The sequence below is a fragment of the Halichoerus grypus genome, chromosome 7 (assembly GCF_964656455.1).
Source record: "Halichoerus grypus chromosome 7, mHalGry1.hap1.1, whole genome shotgun sequence".
Lineage (NCBI taxonomy): Eukaryota > Metazoa > Chordata > Mammalia > Carnivora > Phocidae > Halichoerus > Halichoerus grypus.
In genome coordinates, this window is record NC_135718.1 from 34,100,227 (window position 1) to 34,120,344 (window position 20,118).

General features: G+C 42.4%; 1 protein-coding gene across 3 annotated transcripts in view; it reads left to right on the forward strand.

Moving 5' to 3' along the window:
• Window positions 1-12,550: 12,550 nt before the first annotated feature.
• The window catches only part of IDE (insulin degrading enzyme), a 114,322-nt gene continuing 106,754 nt past the window's right edge, over window positions 12,551-20,118 (forward strand). The window contains exon 1 of one of the 3 annotated variants that reach the window (XM_036079075.2): window positions 12,551-12,736. In XM_036079075.2, coding sequence (XP_035934968.2) covers window positions 12,639-12,736 — 98 coding nt within the window. In that variant the 5' untranslated portion in view covers window positions 12,551-12,638. Of the gene's footprint in view, window positions 12,737-13,075; window positions 13,281-20,118 lie in introns of those variants that run through there. The other 2 variants (XM_078077359.1, XM_078077360.1) reach the window with 2 other exon arrangements.

The window sequence follows — 20,118 nt, forward strand, 5'->3', positions numbered from 1 at the left end:
ATAAGGTAACATTCACAAGGATTAGGAAGTTGATGTCTTTTGGGGAGCCATTCAACCTACCATAGGAAAGAGGTCATAAAAATATTTATTCAGCTGCTGTGCTGTTAAATGTCTTAGTCTGTGCTGATAAGGATCCTGGATTTATATTCTAGGGGATTAAAAATAGAGGTTTCATTAGCAATGAAAAAAGCTAAAGCAAAGACCCCAAGTAAGATTAAATGTAGTTATATTCTGTTCTCTTATCAAAAGTGAAAAATTTTCTGTGTGCTGTCATTTTGAATGTCTAGCTGTCAATGGTTTTATTGTAAATCCAGTTTTTATCCATCAGAAATATAATCCTCCAATATTTGTATAATTTTCAGGGGTATATAATTTTTTTAAAAGATTTTATTTACTTATTTGACCGAGAGAGAGCGCGCACGCACAAATGGGGAGCAGCAGGCAGAGGGAGAGGGAGAAGCAGGCTCCCCATTGAGCAGGGAGCCCAGGACCCTGGGATCATGACCTGAGCTGAAGGCAGACGCTTAACCAACTGAGCTATATAACCTCAGGGTTATATAATTGATTTAGATACTTGTGGGAAGTCATAAAACAAGGCTAGAGTAGGAGATAGTGATGATTCATTAATTGCACTCATTAATCACTTCAGAAATAACTGAATCTTGAACTTTGAAAAGCTCTTTTACTGATTAAAATAATCATTAAAATAATTGTTCCGGGGTGCCTGGGTGGCTCAGTCGTTAAGCGTCTGCCTTCGGCTCAGCTCATGATCCCCGGGTCCTGGGATCAAGTCCCACATTGGGCTCCCTGCTCAGCGGGAAGCCTGCTTCTCCCTCTCCCACTCCCCCTGCTTGTGTTCGCTCAATCGCTCTCTGTCAAATAAATAAAATCTTAAAAAATAAATAAATAAATAAAATAATTGTTCCCCAATTAATATTTATTCTATAATCTATAATAAATAATTGTTCCAAAAATACTTTTAAAATCTCAATGTGGAGATACTATCTCACATTCACTAGTATATTAAAGGCAAAAACAAAAAAACCAACAGATAATAACAAGTGTTGTAAGGATGTAGAGAAATTGGAATCCTCACATGTTGCTGGTAGGAATGCAAAATGGTGCAGCCACTTTGCAAAACAGTCTGGCAGTTCCTAGATTTACCACATGCCCTAACATTTCCACTCCTAGGTATTCAGTCAGTAGAAATTAAAACAAATATCCACATAAAAATTTGTATGCAGGGGTGCCTGGGTGGCTCAGTCAGTTAAGCGTCCGATTCTTGATTTTGGCTCAGATCATGATCTCAGGGTTGTGAGATTGAGCCCCATTTGGCTCTATGCTGGGCTCTGGGCTGGGCGTGGAGCCTGCTTAAGATTCTCTCTCTCCCTTTCCTTCTGCCCCTCCGCCCTCGCTCATGTGCATGCATGCTCTCTGTCTCTTTCTCTCTCTCTCCCTCTCTCTCCCTCTCTTTCCCTCTCTCTCCCTCTCAAAAAAAAAAATCTTAAAACGGCAAATTTTGTGGTATATGAATTATATCTCAATAATAAAAAAATTCAATGTGATTTTTGTTATTTGAAATGGAAATACTGCTATCTTCTCTCTGTAGTGATTCATTTTTAAGTATAAAAAGTGCTGGGTCTGGGGCTCCTGGGTGGCCCAGTCGGTTGAGTGTCTGACTCTTGGTTTCAGCTCAGATTGTGATCTTGGGGTGGTGAGATCAAGCCCCATGTCAGGCTCTGAGCTCAGCATGGAGTCCAATTGAGATTCTCCCTCTCCCTCTACCCCTCCCACTCGTGCACTCCCTCTCTCTCTGGAATAAATAAATAAATCTTTAAAAAAGGAAAAGAGTATCAAAAGCATATGTGAGGGAGGCCTGGGTGGCTTAGTCGGTTAAGCAGCTGCCTTCGGCCCAGGTCATGATCCCAGGGTCCTGGGATCGAGTCCCACATTGGGCTCCTTGCTCAGCAGGGAGCCTGCTTCTCCCTCTCTCTCCCTCTGCCTGTGCTCTCTCTGTCAAATAAATAAAAAAAAATCTTTAAAAAAAAAAAGGGCATATGTGATACCATATAATAATAATAAAAAAAAAGTGCTGGGGTGCCTTGGTGGTGCATTCGGTTAGGCGTCCATCTCTTGGTTTCAGCTCAGGTCACGATTTTGGGGTGGTGGGATTGAGCCCTGCCTCCAGCTTCATCCTCAGTGTGGAGTCTGCTTGAGATTCTCTTTCCCTCTCCCTCTGCCCCTCCCACTTGTGCTCTCTCGCTCTCTCTCTAAAATAAATAAATCTTATTAAAAAATAAATAAATATAAAAAGTGCTTTTGGCAAAAAAAATTAATTTAGACACAAACCTTACACCCTTTATAAAAATTGACTCAAAATGGACCACATAAACATAAAATATAAAACTGTAAAACTCCTCGAAGGCAACACAGGAAAAAATCTAGATGACCTTGGATTTCGTGATGACTTTTTAGATACAACACCAAAAGTACAATCCATGAAAGAAATAATCAGTAAGTTGGATTTCATTAAAACTAAAATTTTCTGCTCTGTGAAAGATACTATCAAGAGAATGAAAAGACAGGCCACATACTGGGAGAAAATTTTAGCAAAAGATGTGTTTGGACAATTATGCAAAAGATGCAAAGAACACTTCAAACTAAAAAATAAGAAAACAACGCAATTATAAAATGGGCCCACGTTAATGGGAGGACTCCTTTCACAATGTATACATACATACATCACCACATTGCACATTTTTTTTAGATTTTTTTAAAAGGTTTTATTTATTTGAGAGAGAGTACAAGCATGAGTGGGGGAGGGGCAGAGGGAGAGGGAGAGAAGCAGACTCTTCACTGAGCGCAAAGCCTGACACGGGGCTCCGTCCCAGGGCCCCAACATCATGACCTGAGCTGAAGTCAGATGCCTAACCAACTGGAGCCACCCAGGCACCCCAATTTTAAGATTTTATTTTTAAGTAATCTCTACATCCAGCGTGGGGCTTGAACTCACAACCCTGGGATCAAGTGTCGCATCTCCACCTAGCGAGCCAGCCAGGTGCCGCCACATTGTACACTTTAAATATAATTTTGTCTGTCACTTATATGTCAATAAAGCTGGGGAGGGGGCTGGCAAACAGGCCAAAGACCTTAACAGAGACCTGAGCAAAGAAGAATACAGATGGCAAATAAACATGTGAAAAGATGCTCCACATCATGTCATCAGGGAAATGTAAATTGAAACAACAAGATACCCTACATACCTATTAGAATGGCCAGAATCCAAAACACTGACAACACCAAATGCTGGTAAGAATGTGGAGCAATAAGAACTTTCATTCATTGTGGGTGGGAATACAAAATAGTATGACCACTTTGGTCGTTTCCTACAAAACTAAACATATTCTTACTATACAGTCCAGCAATCACGCTACCTAGTATTTTTTTTTAAAGATTCTATTTACTTATTTATTTATTTGAGAGAGGGAGAGAGAGAGAAACAGCATGAGAGGAGAGAGGGTCAGAGGAAGAAGCAGGCTCCCTGCTGAGCCGGGAGCCCGACGCGGGACTCGATCCCAGGATTCCGGGATCATGACCCGAGCCGAAGGCAGTCGCTCAACCAACTGAGCCACCCAGGCGCCCCATGCTCCCTAGTATTTACCCAAAGGAGTTTTATCTTTACATAAAAAACTGCACACAGATGTTTAGCAGCTTTATTCATAATTGCCAAAATAACGGAAGCTACCAATATGTTCTGCAGTAGGTGAGGGCATAAACAATCTGTGGTACCTCCAGACAATAGAATATTTACCAGCACGAAAAAAGTGATGAACACTTAAGCCATAAGACGACATGGAAGAAACTGAAATGCATATTATTAAATGAAAGAAGCCAATCTGAAAAGGCTATATACTATATTATTCCAACTATTTGACATTCTGGAAAAGGCAGAATTATGGATACAGTGAAAAGATCAGTGGTTGCTAGGGGTTGGGGAAAGGACGAATGAATAGGCAGAGCACAGAGGATTTTTTTTAGAGAGAGAGAACAAGAGCAAGTTGGGGAAGAGGGGCAGAGGGAGAGGGAAAGAGAATCTTAAGCAGGCTCCATGCCCAGCACAGAGCCCAATGTGGGGCTCGATCTCACAACTCTGAGCTCAAATCAAAAGTCAGCCGGCTGCTTAACTGACTGAGCCACACACTCCTAGCATACAGGATTTTTAGGGCAGTGAAAATGCTATGTACTATACTATAATGGTGGATGTATGTCATTATATGTTTGCCCAAACCCATAGAATGTACAATACTGGAGCCCCACGTCAGGCTCTTCACTCAGCAGGGAGTCTGCTTGAGATTCTCTCTCTCCCTCGTCCTCTGCCCCTCCCCCACACTCTCTCTCAAATAAATAAATAAATCTTAAAAAAAAAAAAAAAAGAACATGCAATACCAAGAGTGAGCCCTAATGTAAACTAAGGACTTTGGGTGATAATGATGTGTCAATGTAGGTTCATCCATTGTAATAAATTGATGGTGGGTGAATATTGATAATGGGAGAGGCTATGCATATGTGGGATCAGGAATATATGGGATATCTATATACCTTCCACCCATCTTTTCAGTTAATCTAAAGCTGCTCAAAAACAAACAAACATACATAAATAAATAAATAAAGTTATGGTGCTTGGCTGGCTCAGCCTGTGGAGTATGTGACTCTTGGTCTTGGGATTATGAGTCTGAGCCCCATGTTGGGTGTAGAGATTACTTAAAAATAAAATCTTTATATTTTTAAAAATAAAAATAAAGCCTTTAATCCCTTGGAAAAAAAGATTCTAATCATTTCACAGAGCTTTATTCTTACCTTGACAACAAAGAAAAGCATTTTTATTATTTTTTATTTTTTTTAAGATTTTGTATTTATTTATTTGACAGAGAGAGATAGCGAGAGCAGGAACACAAGCATGGGGAGTGGAAGGGGTAGAAGCAGGCCTCCCGCCAAGCAGGGAGCCCAATGTAGGGCTCGATCCCAGGATCCTGGGATCATGACCTGAGCTGAAAGCAGACGCTTAATGACTAAGCCACCCAGGCACCCCAAAGAAAAGCATTTTTAATAGGCATTCTACTATCTTAGTACAGAATTGCATTTTATTGAAATATAAATTTGTGTTTTGTTCTCCCTGTATTTCCTTCCAAGCAAGTAGGTAGGCCTTTCTGAATAATTGAAGGATGACAAATGTTTGCTACTGTCTTGGACTTTCTATTTGCAACCTTTTGGAAATTACTAGTAATCTGGAGAAATGAGTGTTTTATATAACCCACAATCTCATTAGCATATTTTCCAAAAATATTAGTTTATACCCATGATTATTACTACAACTTTATGTCTTTAAAGTTTACCCTAATAATTATTATAGTAGATATGATTTTATAATCACAAACATGGGTAGTTTGTATAAGAAATATCACATATTAAATATGATCCTGAAAAAAAAAATATGACCCTGAGTTCTTCTTCCACCTGGAAACATCAGTCTTGATTACTATTGCAAATCCCTCCCACATTCACACTCTGGGATATGAAGAGGTCCAGGGGTTTTTCACACAGAGAAAACGTGTGGAGAACCTTCCAGGTTTTGATTTATACAGGTTACTTCTGAGATGCCTATTTGTACAACTGCAAGTAATTCCTGAAGACTGGGAACTCTGTGGCCTCTGTGCCACCATTAGGGCTGGGCATTTTTGCCCCAGAATTTTGAAGACAGTGTTTTCTAGTTTCTGCTACTGCTGAGACAGTCCAAAGCCATTCCAATTCCTGATCATTTGTATGTGGCCTTTTTTTCCCCCCTCTTTGGAACCTTAAGCAATCTGCTCTTTCCCTTCAGTGTGCTGAAATTCTGTAATGAAATGCCTTGGTGTGTGTCTACTTTCACCTATTGGGCTGGGCATTTGGTGAATTCTTTCAGTCTGGCAACTCATTTCCTTCAGTTGTGGGAAATGTTTTTAAATTATTCATTGAGGGCACCTGGATGACTCAGCCGGTTAAGTGTCTTTGGCTCAGGTTATGATCTCTGGGTCTGGGAATCCAGCCCCAAGTTGAGCTCCCTGCTCAGCAGGGAGTCTGCTTGTCTCTCCATACCTCTCCCATCTCATGCTCTCTCTCTCACACAAATAAATAAAATCTTTAAAAAAAATAAATTATTCTACTTGTTTTCTCTGTTCTTCCTTTCTGGAATTCCTACGTGTGGGTAATAGATTTCCACCATGTAGTGATTACCACTGTTAATGTTTTGATGTACTTCTTTCCAATTATCTATATGTATATTTTTAATAATTGAGATCATAAATATGTAGTTTTGCAACCTGAATTTTTATTTAACATAAGCATTCTTCCAAGCCCTTGAAAATTCTCCATAAATATATATTTTTTAAGATTTTATTTATTTGACAGAGAGAGACATAGTGAGAGCGGGAACACAAGCAGGGGGAGTGGGAGAAGGAGAAGCAGGCTTCCCACTGAGCAGGGAGCCTGATGCAGGGCTCGATCCCAGGACCCTGAGATCATGACCTGAGCTGAAGGCAGATGCTTAACGACTGAGCCACCTAGGCGCCCCTCCATAAATATTTTTATTTGTATGATCTTTTAAGGCTCTTGAGCAACATCTATACAAATCTTTAGTAAACAGTTGAGGAGCACTTGACTTTAGCTATCTTTTTCCATAGTTGCCAGAATCGTGTTAGGTTCTGTGGGTATGCATGCCAAAGAGAACAAACAGTATGTCTGCATGTCCTTATAAACTGAGGGAAAAAACACAGTTCATGAACTGTTCATAAGCCTATAAAAAAATCATAAAATCCTTAAGTATAGAGTTCCCCAAATCCAAATTTGTGTTGCTGTAGTGTCCTAATAGTAGAATCTCAGTAGCAAAGGTTAGCTGTGAGAGAACAGGAGAGGCTTCCAGTTCTCTGGGCTTCTGGCAGATTCCGGATTATGCCAGACTCTCTCCTCTCCCAAACTATTGCAATTGATATTTCTCCACTGTCTGGAGTCTTTCCCTCACCTGTTCCTATAACTGGCTCCCTTTCAAGGACTTCAAGGTCACTTCCTCAGAGGAAACGCCCCCTTCTCCAACCACTCTATCTGAAGTAGCCCCCAGAACTCTTTCATGAAACTCAATTTCTTTCTTTCACCACATAGCGAAAGAAGATGCTGAAATTTTACTCTTACAGGTTTTTCTTTCTTTGTCATACCTCAAAACCCTTTCTAGAGACCAAAGATGTCCAGGAGAATTAGGATTCTTACAGCAGGAAAGCAAAGAGAAAAGGGGATATTCGGTGTTTGCAACTTTTAAACTAGGCTTTTAAGGGAAAGCCCTGAGAAGAGCCCTAAGTAAGACGGTGACATAAGGGGAACCAGATGGCTGCCCCTACGCAACTTTCAAACTCGAGTTGAGAAACTCCTGGCTGGAACATTAGATGGGACAAAAGGGATTTAGTAAGAAGCTGATGGGGAGAATAGGAACTAGAGAGAGAGAGAGAGGGAGAGGAAGAGAGAGAGGAAATCCTAGGTGAGGTTCTGGTGGGGGCTTAACCCATGAGAAGGGCCACAGAAGCTGGCTCTCCATTGACAGCTGCCTCTGCAGCCCGAACACTGAACCCTATGCTCTAAGTTTTTGCTGATCTCCCACCTAAACGGTCCCATGTATACACTCCTGCTGTCAATAGCCCAGGACATGAATAAGCCCCTTTAATACAGCTGGTGAGAACTTGCCACTTCCCCCCACCAGTGGGCAATAGTGATGATGGAGGGAAAGTCCCAGAACTGTTACTTGGGTGAAGCTAGACAGCAGAAAAACCCACCCTGGTTACATCATCATATCATCATTTTATTTTTATTTATTTAAAAAAATTTTTTTTAAACCATTTTATTTATTTGAGAGTGAGAGTGAGTTAGAGAGCACAAGCAGGGGGAGCAGCAGAGGGAGAGGGAGAAGCAGGCCTCCCGATGAGCAGGAAGCCCGATGTGGGTCTCAATCCCAGGACCCTGGGATCATGACCTGAGCCGAAGGCAGACTAATGAACTGAGCCACCCAGGTGCCCCCATATCATCATTTTAAAGATTTATTTATTTAATTATTTGAGAGAGAGAGAGGGAGTGCATGAGCGGGAGGGGTAGAGGGAGAGGGAATCTCAAGCGGACTCCATGCTGAGCGGGGAGCCTGTCACAGACTTGATCCCAGGACCCCGATATCATGACCTGAGCCAAAACCAAGAGTCAGATGCTTAACCTATTTTGCCACCTAGGTGCCCCACCCTAATACTATTTTAATTATATTATGTAATTGTTTTATATAATTATTAGTTTACTTCTTTCTCTCGCTATAATGTAAACCCCACAAGAATAGAAACCTGGTTTTTCTTTTCTCTGGTGTATCCTCAACATATAAAGCAAGTGGTGGGCCCATATTTGTTGAGTGGATAAATCAAGAGTAGTTGTTAACTGTAGAAAATATGAGTTATAGATTTTTACATTAATATTTCAAGAACTGTACATAAAGTAACTCAAACTTACCTTCAAGGACTAGCAAGTAAGTCATTTAGAAAAAGTCTTAAAGAACAAATTTATAATTAATAAATCACATATAAACATCTTTAAAAATTCATGTTGCTTTTAGGTATTTTATTACCATAGTACTATATTTAAAACTACCATACATTATAAAACTTTTTTCTTTTTTTTTTTCTTAAAGATTTTATTTATTTATTTGACAGAGACAGAGATAGCGAGAGCAGGAACACAAGCAGGGGGAATGGGCAAGGGAGAAGCAGGCTTCCTGCTGAGCAGGGAGCCCAATGTGGGACTCGATCCCAGGACGCTGGGATCATGACCTGAGCCGAAGGCAGATGCTTAACGACTGAGCCACCCAGACGCCCCATAAAACTTTTTTCTTAAGTAGACTCCATGCCCAATGTGGGGCTTGAAGTCTGACCCTGAGATTAAGAGCCACGTGCTCTACCGACTGAGCCAGCCAGCCACCCCACAAAGCTTTTTATCATAGAAAATTTCAAACATACACAAAATCAAAGAGGATGGTATAATACCCTCCCCACCCCAGCATGCATTATCCAGCTTCAATAATCATCAGTTCAGGGGCGCCTGGGTGGCTCGCCGTTAAGTGTCTGCCTTCGGCTCAGGTCATGATCCCAGGGTCCTGGGATCAGGGCTCTCTGCCAGGCGGGACAAAAAACCTCTCCCACTCCCCCTGATTGTGTTCCCTCTCTCGCTATGTCTCTCTCTGTCAAATAAATAAATAAAATCTTAAAAAAAATCATCAGTTCATGGCCAATAATATTGTTTTATCTGTATTTTCCCCTCCTCCCTCATCCGCCACTGAATTTTCTGAGTTGAATCTCAGGCATTGAATTATTTCAGTATATATCTCAAAGAACCCTAAAAAGAAAAATCCATAGCCATTAACACACCATCAGAAGTAACATGATTATTTAATATCATCAAATATCTATTCACTATTCTTACTTTTCTGATTATCTCATAAATGCTTCTTTTTCATAATAGGTCTACTCAAATTAAGATTCAAATAAAAACCAAACATATCATTTGATTAATGTATTTTTTGTTTTCCATTTTTTAAATTTTTTAAATTTTAAGTAGGCTCCACGCCCAATGTGGGGCTTGAACTTGCGACCCCTGAGATCCAGAGTCTTGTGCTCTACCGACTGAGCCAGCCAGATGCCCCTGTTTTGCATTTTTAAATATTATCTTTTGAAGGTGTTACTGAAGTGCTCCAAACAGAAAAGTAAATAAATCATAAGTGTACAGCTCAATTTATTTTCAAAAACTCAATATAACCACTTAAAACATAACCCAGAAGCCCCCTTTATTCTCCCTAACCACTAATCTTACTTTTAATACTATGCTGCAGATTAGTTTTGCCTGATTTTCAACTTTATATAAATGGGACCTATATAGTAAATACTCTTTTGGGTCTGGCTTCTTTCATCATGTTTGTGAGAATCATCCATATTTTTAAGTGTAGTTTTTGTTCATTTTCATTGCTGTACAGTATTCCATTGTGTGAATATTCCCCAATTTATTTTTCCTGTGCATTTTACTGTTGATGGGCTTTGGATTGTTTCCAGTTTGGGACTATTATTGATTGTGCTGCTGTGAACATTCTAGTATATGTATTTTTGTGGATGCATATTTACATTTCTGTTGGCTATATAGCTAGAAGTTGAATTGCTAGGTCATAGCATATGCATATATGGAGCTTTAATAGATATTGCCAAATAGTTTTCTATGGCCTATTTGTCTGCCCTCATGCCATTATCATATTATCTCAATTACTATAGCTTAATAGTAACTTTTAATACTTGGTACTATAACTGTTCCAGATTCTTCTTCCAGACTGGCTTGGGTCTTCCTGCCCTTTGCATTTTCATATAAAAGTTTATGAACAGCTTGTCATAACTTGTCAATTCTAAGTCCCCTTTAATGCGTAGGTTTCTCCTTCCTCTCTTATTATGCAATTCAGGTCACTTTTCCTGTAGTGTTCTAAACATTCAAAATTTTGTTGGTTGTATCCTTATGGTGTGATTCAGCATGCCTATATCCTGAATTTCCTATGAATGGTAGTTACATCTAGAGGCTTAATCAGATTCAGCAAACATGCAGTTGATAAGTGTTAATTAACTAAGCACTGGGCTTGCTGCCAGGTGAGATACAAAAATGTCTAAGACATCATTCCTAATCTACTGCTTCTTGCAAGCATGGAAGGTTAAAATTCAAATAAGTGCCTTTGGAGAGAGGCCAACTACTCTGGTAGCTAAGATCAGAGAGTGGTTACTTCCAATAAGGTATGTGAGGAATGGAAGTGAGGGAAAGTTTTGTAAAGGCAACACTATTTCAACTGGGCTTGAAAGTTGCTAGAGATCTGACAAGTTAGTATTGTTATAAGCATTAATTTGCTGTGACAGCTGTGTGAATTGCAGTTAGTAGAGGGTGGGGGTAGAAGCTGGAAAGGTGGGGTACCGAGTTGAGTGGTGGTCCCCAAAATATGTGTCCATGTCAGAACCCCAGGAAGCTGTGTTACATTATTTGGAAAAAGTATCTTTGCAGATGCAATCAAGTTAAGGATGAGATGAGATAATCCTGGATTATGTGATTGTGCCCTAAATCCAATGACGAATGTCCTTGCAAAAGAGAAGAAAAGACACACAGAGGAGAAAGCAATGTGAAGATGGAGGCAGAGATTGGAGTGATGTGGCCATAAGCCAAGGAAACCGGCATCCACAAGAAGCTGAAGTAGCAAAGAACAGATTCTCCCCTAAGAGCCTCTGTAGGGAGTACAGCGCTGACAATACCTTGATTTTGGACTTCTGGCCTCCAGACTGTGAGAGAATGAATTTCTATTGTTTTAAGCCACTAAATTTGTGATAATTTGTTAGGGCAGCTACAGGACACTAGTAGAGGTGGGTTGAGGCTAGAATATAATACTGTGGAATTTTACTCTACATTGCACTAGGAGTGCTTCCTCATTTCTGGTACCTCAGTTTCCATCCATCCAACGGTTGCCTTTAGCCGAAACTGTATTTTTTTTTTTTTTTTTTATCCCTGTAGCTCTTTAATGAATCATCCATTTGATTAAGGGAACCTCCTCCTGAATTCTTAATTTGAAGCAATAATGGGATTCAAAGCATTATGACTGCAGCCCTAGGCCCGCCACGACGGAGACTTAAAGGTACTCAAGCTAGGGAGTCACTATCCCTAATTGCACTTTGTCCTAAAGACCCCCGTAAAATGGAAATGTAATCGAAAGTCAGATCCCTAACAACTATTAGGTTGTTCTTGGATGCACAACACCATAAAGCCATCAGGGGAAAAAGTCTTGTGTTATAAATAGTGACTAAAGTAAACCGACAATAGAAGTACTATATATATGTGTGTGTGGTGGTGTTTTAATACGGCAGTAGTAGAGAGTAGGAGTTTCTACTCTGGATTTGAAAGTCCACGGAAGCTTTTTTTCGCCGTGGCCAGTCCATCTCCCCCTTGCTCCGTGAGGGTCTGCTAACTTCCCCCAGGTCCTCGCCTCCCTCTCGTGGCCCCCCTGCTCTAACTCCCCCCGGGGCCCACCGCGCTCTAGAGGAAGCCCGCGGGCCGCGCGCCCCCCGCAGAATCTTTCGCCGTGAGGCCGCCTAATCCTCGGACTTCGTTCCAACACCTGCACCGCCCAGAGCGACAGCCAATGGGGGCGCCTCCGCAAACATGGCCCCTTGTGCTCTCACAATATTCGTGAGACTGTCCCCTACATACACTTAGCCAGGTACACCTCCCCGCCCTCCCACGTGCGCCCCGTCTGACCCTGCCGGTAACCCCCAGCCTGGGAAAGCCTGGTTGCTGGGCTCCCGCCGCTCCCCGGCCAGACTCCGTCCCGCTCGCTGGCTCGGGCCTGGGACGCCCGCCTCCCCGACCCTGTCGGGTTCCAGGCAAAACCCGGAGCGCCGGCCACTCAGAGGCTCCCGGGAGGCGGCGCGGCGCGGCGGACTGAGCATGCGCAGTGGGCAGGGCCGGCTCCCGGCGCAAGAAGGAAGCGTCCGCGGTGCTCCCGGCGGCTGTGCTGGGGTATGCGGTACCGGCTAGCGTGGCTGCTGCACTCCGCGCGGCCCAGCACCTTCCGCTCCGTCCTCGGCGCCCGCCTGCTGTCGCCGGAGCGCCTCTGTGGGTAAGCGGAGCGGAGCGCCTGGGCCCTCGGGGCCCGCGGGTCACGGTGGTTTGGAGCTCGGGTTGCAAAGTGGTGATTCAGCACGTAAAGCCGCCGCCGCCACCCCTCACGCCGCCAGTCCCGCCGGCCTGGGGCCCGGACGCCCGCGCAGAGGCCGCCCCGGGGCCCGGAAGGGCAGCCAGCCGGGCGGGAGCGCGGGGCCTTGCTGGGAGAGGAGGGCGCCCCTCGGGCCGGTGAGGGCGGACGGGGACTGTGACCCGGAGTCACGGGGCGTGTGTCACAAGTGCGGGGGGCGCGGGCGCGGACGGAGTGACCCCGGCCGGCTCCCGGGAGCCTTGCCGTGCCACTCTCCTGGGAGTCTGCTCGTGAGGGGCCGGGAACCTCAGTCCGACTGCCCCTGGTCATGGGGTAAAGGAATCCGAGTCTAGGGAGACCGCTTCTCACCCTCCTCTCAGCCCTGCTTTTTTCCATGGGGACGGAGTTTCCACTACTGTATGGAAATGCCTGCGTTGGGAACCGTAAAAGTTTGCCTGCCTGCGCCTGAGTGAGTAGACGAGTGTTGGGTTTCCTGTCCGGGGGGATTCGGGAGCCGAAGGATACCTTGGGATCCATCAAAGCAGCTCCCTTGTTTTACACCTGAGATAACCGAGGCCCAGAGATACTGTGTGATTTCCCAATCGCAGGGCTTGTGGCAAAAACCAGGATGGGGACGCGGGTTTTTTTTTTTTTTTTTTTTGCCATCCGGTGGCGTGCTCACTCCACTTTGCCGCTCAGTGTATACTAGAAATACATAGCCTCGTAGCGAACGCTGAATGCCCTTTACTGTGAATAGAGAGGAATTGGCAAAGATGCGCAGTATGGTCTTGCCTTACTTAGATGTATCATTTGAACCCCTCCTCTGGTTTTAATAATATCTAGGACCTAAAAAGTGCAGGGCACTGTGATAGACCCTCTGTGTAAGTATGTGGTCTGCCTTCCAAGGAACTTTGACTTCGTTTGAGCCGATTAAGATGCCAAGAGAGTATAACCAGCTAAAAAGGATGTTTGACTAGGGTCAGAAGATGGGCAGTCTGGTCAGTGCGTGCTTTGGGAGCACAATTTAGGGCAGAGATAGAGGAGGGGGGTCTGGGCTGGCCTTTGAAGGAAAAGCAGAAAGTGGGTGGGAGGGTGAGCAGTGGTGTTTACGTAATCCAGCCTAGGCATGCAGGGTTTGGGGTCGGGGACGGACAGTGAGCAGATTAGTCTAGTTGGAGCCTTAGAGAATTTCAGTGTGGGAAGTAGGAGGAAACCAATTGTGTATTATAAAAGTAGGATAATGCTAGCCTGGGCTTTGAATGTTAGTTGGGCTTTTCCAGTGCATAGTATTGGGAGCTGTTAAGAGTTTTTGAGGTGGGGAGTGCTCTAATGAAACTGGTAATTTAGGAAATTAGTTTGGTGCTATGCACAGGTTATAAGGGAGTGGAGAGACCTGAAGCAGAGAAATTGGTTGGGACTTAGTCTTTCCTGACTGAGCTAGGGTGGTAGTAATAATGGTGCTAAAAAGGCCAAGTGCAAATGAAAAAATCTGTGGAACTTGTTTTCCCTCTTTCCCACTCTATGCAAAATCCACTACAACATGGATAAAGATCCCTGAGTTTAGATAAAGAAGTGGGAGTGGTGAGTATAGGCAGGGTACCTTTGTGGGCCTCCTTCAGGTCAAAATTTTTTTTGTACTTAATTTGTTGCTAATAGGCTGTGCTTAGCTCCATATTGTCTCCAGTGTACAGCATTTGGGATTTTATTTTTTATTTACTTTTTGTTAAAGATTTTATTTTTAATTAATCTCTATACCCATTGTGGGGCTCAAACTCACAGCCTTGATATCAAGAGTCAAATGCTCTACCAACTGAGCCAGCCAGCTGTCCCAGAATTTGGGATTTAAAGAAAGCACCAGTTTTATACAACAAAGAGGTTTGTATGTTCTACCTACAATCCAGTTTTCTCTGTGCTTTTCTCCCATTGCTCTTCACTTTCAGAGCATGGGTTGTTGAACTGCCAGAGCTTCAAGATAAGGTTGTTCTTGAAGAAGGAAATTCAGGAGATTGAAAGATAATGAATGAGTTTAACCATCTAGAAAGCTCTACATTAAAAATTAGTGGTTGAGGCTATTAAGGAAAATACAGGTCCAGTCAAAGGGATCAGGGTATAGTTATAGGAAGGAAAGCTACCATCTAAATCTACCCCATATTCAAATCTTAAGGAAGGTAATTCTGTGCAAAGTAGGGAGATGTATTTTTTTTTTTTTTTTTAGATTTTATTTATTTATCAGAGAGAGCAAGAGCGAGCAGGGGGAGCTGCAGCAGGAAAAGCAGACTTCCCACTGAGTAGGGAGCCTGATGTGGGACTTGATCCCAGGACCCGGGGATCATGACCTGAGCCTCAGGCAGATGCTTAACCGACTGAGCCACCCAGGTGCCCCAAAGTAGGGAGATATAGTAACAGAGAAGGTTACAGGGCTATTTACAGGGAGAGTTGGGATTTAACCCGTGTCCGTCTAGAGCCAGAGCCTGAGCTCTTAACTGGAATTCTGCCTTTGCCAGTGTTGAGGCATTCATCCCTGTTCTAACTTTTTGAGAAAGAGATGGTCTTAAAGCATTTGTATAGGATTTATTCATTTAAAAAGCCGAGTCATTTTCCTCTTTTTAGCCATATTGGATAAGTTGGGGCTGTGTGTAATTATCTGAACTGCTGGGGGAACCTAGAAGTAATAGCCCAGTCCCTGGCAACTACTTGGAACACCTGTGCATCCGGCCTCTCACTTTGCAGGCAGCTCTACTTTGCGTTTCTCTGTTCTATGGGTGTAGGTAACAGTGGTATGCCAAATGGACTAACTATTAAGATCTAGGCTTTTAAATTACTTTTTTTTTTTAATGGTGTAAGCACTATGTATGTATGTATATATGTATGTATGTATGCATGTATGTATGTAAGCAAGCTCTACACCCACCGTAGGACTTGACTACTGACCCTGAGATCAAGAGAGACATGCTCTACTACTGACTGAGCCAGCCATGTGCCCAAGCTTTTAAATTACTTTTAACCAGAAAAATATCTTTTAATGGTCTAAAAGGAGAGGATGCCCTTGAGTATCTTTAATTAGCATTAGCCCAAACCCTACACAGTAAAAAATTACATTCTTTCTGCCTTTAAGGTTAGGGTTGGGGATAATCCTACCAGGGAGTAGTGTGGGGAGCAGAATTTCAATATATATTTTCATAAGAATTGATTTCCTTTCTGTTTTTCTATTGGTATTTTAGATCTCCTAAAGAGGTACCCAGATAATCAGCCTACCTTCAGCCAGGGTGACAGGGCTAACACACTTTCACAGGGGTAGATCCTCTAGGTATGCTGGGTAGAGGCTTGGGTAGGGCATTCCTACTTGTTTTTTCTTGAGTCCGCTCTCACTCTTCTCTCTTCCTTTAGCCATCATTTGAATATCTGTTTTGTAGTGATCACTCACTGCAGTGTGCTCAACACTGTGAGGGATGCAAAGAGTCAGTGATAAATTCGTCCTCAAGAAGCTTTCAGTCAAATAGTAATTCCACTCCTTTACTTAAGATCTTTTACTGAACAGCTCCACTTTTGCATTGTTGCCTCTTTCCATTTATTTTGAAAAGCAGCTCAATATTTTTATTATAGTACTCTCTTCCCTTTTTTTTTTTTTTACGATCTTATTTATTTGAGAGAGCATGAGAATGAGAGAGACAGAGCATGAGGTGGGGAGGGTGAGGGAGAAGCAGACTCCCCGCGGAGCAGGGAGCCCAATGTGGGACTCGATCCTGGGATTCCAGGATCATGACCTGAGCTGAAGGCAGTAGCCCAACCAACTGAGCCACCCAGGCGCCGTATAATACTCTTTCTTTTAAAAGTGGGACTTAGAAATTGTTGTAGCATTAAAAGCTATAAAAGCTTTTATTCCCCTCAAAGAACTGTATAGTTTCTCTTTGCCTATTAAAAATGTGTAACTGGGGGTGCCTGGGTGGCTCAGTCGGTTAAGCAGTTGCTTTCGGCTCAGGTCATGATCCTGGAGTCCCGGGATCAAGCCCCACATCTGGCTCCCTGCTCAGTGGGGAGTCTGCTTCTCCCTCTGACCCTCCCCCCCTTGTGCTCTCTCTCTCTCTCTCTCTCTCACTCTCAAATAAATGAATAAAATCTTAAAAAAAAAAGTGTAACTGTTTAAAAAAAAAAAAAGGGACCCACAGGCTGCTCTCTGAGGGGAAGGTATCACATTCTGCCTGACATATTTATTGCATGAATTAATGAATGGTCTCTTTTCAAAACCATTTTTCTGTTGACTTCCCTAGTTTTGCAAATATTGGTATTAATCATTTTCTCGGTTTAGCTTCAGAATTGGAGTAATCTTTGCATCTCTTTTTCTGTCACTGTCTGTTCTGAAGACCAAACTCTTGATTGAGTCTTTCATCCTAAAGTTTCTTGGAGTAAAACTTAATCTTCCATTATTCTCCTACTTTAGGCTATGATTATCTTCCCTGACATCTCACATCTACAAGTTCTGTATATATATATTTTAACTCCAGTATAATTAACATATAATGTTATATTAGTTTCAAGTGTACGATATAGTGATTTAACAATTCTATACATTACTCAGTGCTCATTGTTAATAAATGTACTCTTAATCCCTTTCACCTATTTCACCCATTCTCCTCCCTCTTCCCCTCTGGCAACCACCAGTTCTCTATATTTGAGAGTCTGGTTTTGTTTTTTTGGTTTTTGTTTTTTTTCAAGATTTTACTCATTTGAGATACAGAGAGAGAGCATGAGCAGGGGGAGAGGAAGAGGGAGAAGAAGAAGCAGGCTCCCCACTAAGCCAGGAGCCCGACGTGGGGCTCGATCTCAGGACCCTTGGATCATGACCTGAGCCGAAGGCAGATGCTTAACCATCTAAACCACCCAGGCGCCCCTAAGGGTCTTTTTCTTCGTTTTTCTTAAATTCCACATATGAGTGAAATCATATGCTATTTGTCTTTCTCTGACTTATTTCACTTAGCATTATACTCTCTAGATCCATCTATTATTGCTTATGGCAAGATTTCATTCTTTTTTATGGCTGAGTAATAGTCCATTGTATGTATATACGTGTGTGTATCTTCTTTATCCATTCATCTATGGATGGACACTTGGGTTGCTTCCATATCTTGGCTATTGGAAACAATGCTGCAGTAAACATAGTGGTACGTATATCTCTGTAACTGATTTTTCCAGACTCCTGTCTCCCTACTACTTGATCTTTATCATCTGATTAATTCTAATATACCACTTTCCTCATGCCATTGTCTTGCTTAGAAACCACCAATGGTTCTGCACTATTTAAAGATCAGGTCCCGGGCACCTGGCTGGCTCAGTTGGTTAAGCGACTGCTTTTGGCTCAGGTCATGATCCTGGAGTCCCAGGATCGAGTCCCGCATCGGGCTCCCTGCTCAGCAGGGAGTCTGCTTCTCCCTCTGACCCTCCCCCCTTTCATGCTCTCTCTATCTCATTCTCTCTCTCAAATAAATAAAATCTTTAAGAAAAAATAAAGATCAAGTCCAAATTTCTTGACCCAGCATTTAAGCATCTCATAAGCTGGCCCTAGCCTAACTTTTCAACCTAACTTTCCTCTTCTCTAGTCAGACCCACCAATTTCCTGTCTCATGTACACAAGCTGTTCATTCCCAACTCTCAAATGCCCTCTGTCTTTTCTTTTATATGACTAAATCTGTCATTCTTTTTTAGACCTTATTTAGGTCACACAGTTGTGTTTCCTTTTTCTAAGCTTAAAGATTTATTCGAGATTTTGAAACATCCATTGACATTTAACCATATACTACTTCATATTTTTTTTTACTCTTAATATCATACATGGCAGAGTATATAGGATAAAAAATAAACAGTTTAGGAAATAGAACATTTCCCTTTTTTTATTTTTTATTTTTAAGTAGGGGGCTTGAACTCACAACCCTGAGATTAAGACCTGAGCTGGGGTCAAGATTCAGACACTTATCCAACTGAGCCAGCCAGGTGCCCCAGATATAGAACATTTCCAGTAACTTTGAAGCTCTCTGTGTTTACCTCCCCAGTTGCAACCTTCTCCCTCTTCTGGAGAGGTGGTGTTATCCTGTATTTGGATAATAATTCCCTTGATTTTCTTTATACTTTATCAATCTGAATATATTCTTTTTTTTCTGTCATGAAGATAGAAGTATGTTTATTTATTTTTAAATTTTTAATTTAAATTCAATTTAACATATACTATATATATATGTTTTTTAAGATTTTATTTATTTATTTGACAGAGAGAGACACAGCGAGAGAGGGAACACAAGCAGGGGGAGTGGGAGAGGGAGAAGCAGGCTTCCCGCGGAGCAGGGAGCCGGATGCGGCGCTCGATCCCAGGACCCTGGGATCATGACCTGAGCCGAAGGCAGACGCTTTAACGACTGAGCCACCCAGGCGCCCTAATATATGCTATATTATTAGTATCAGGGGTAGAATTTAGTGATTCATCAGTTGCATATAATATCCAGTGCTCATTACATCAAGTGCACTCCTTAATGCCCATCACCCAGTTACCCCATCCCCCCACCCACCTCCCCTCTAGTAACCCTCAGTTTGTTTCCTAGAGTTAAGAGTCTCTTATGGTTTGCCTCCCTCTCTGTTTTCATCTTATTTTTCCTTCCCTTCCCCTATGTTCATCTGTTTTGTTTCTTAAATTGCACATACAAGTGAACTTATATGGTATTTGTCTTTCTCTGACTTATTTTGCTTAGCATAATACCCTCTAGTTCTATCCATGTCATTGCAAATGGCAAGATTTCATTCTTTTTGATGGCTGAGTAATATTCCATTGTATATATATGCCATATCTTCTTTATCTATTCTGTCGATGGACTTCTGGGCTCTTTCCATATTTTGGCTATTTTGGACATTGCTGCTATAAACATTGGGGTGCACGTGCTCCTTGGAATCAGTACGTTTGTATCCTTTGGATGAATACCTAGTAGTGCAATTGTTAGATTGTAGGGTAGTTCTATTTTTAGCTTTTTGAGGAACCTCCATACTGTTTTCCACAGTGGCTGCACCAGTTTGCATTCCCACCAACAGTGCGAGAAGGTTCCCCTTTTTCCACATCCTCGCCAACATCTGTTGTTTCCTGAATTGTTCATTTTAGCCATTCTGACTGGTGTGAGGTGGTATCTCATTGTGGTTTTGATTTGTATTTCCCTGATGCCAAGTAATGTTGAGCATTTTTTCACGTATCTGTTGGCCATTTGTATGTTGTCTTTGGAGATATGTCTGCTCATGTCTTCTGCCCATTTCTTGACTGGATTTTTTGTTTTTGG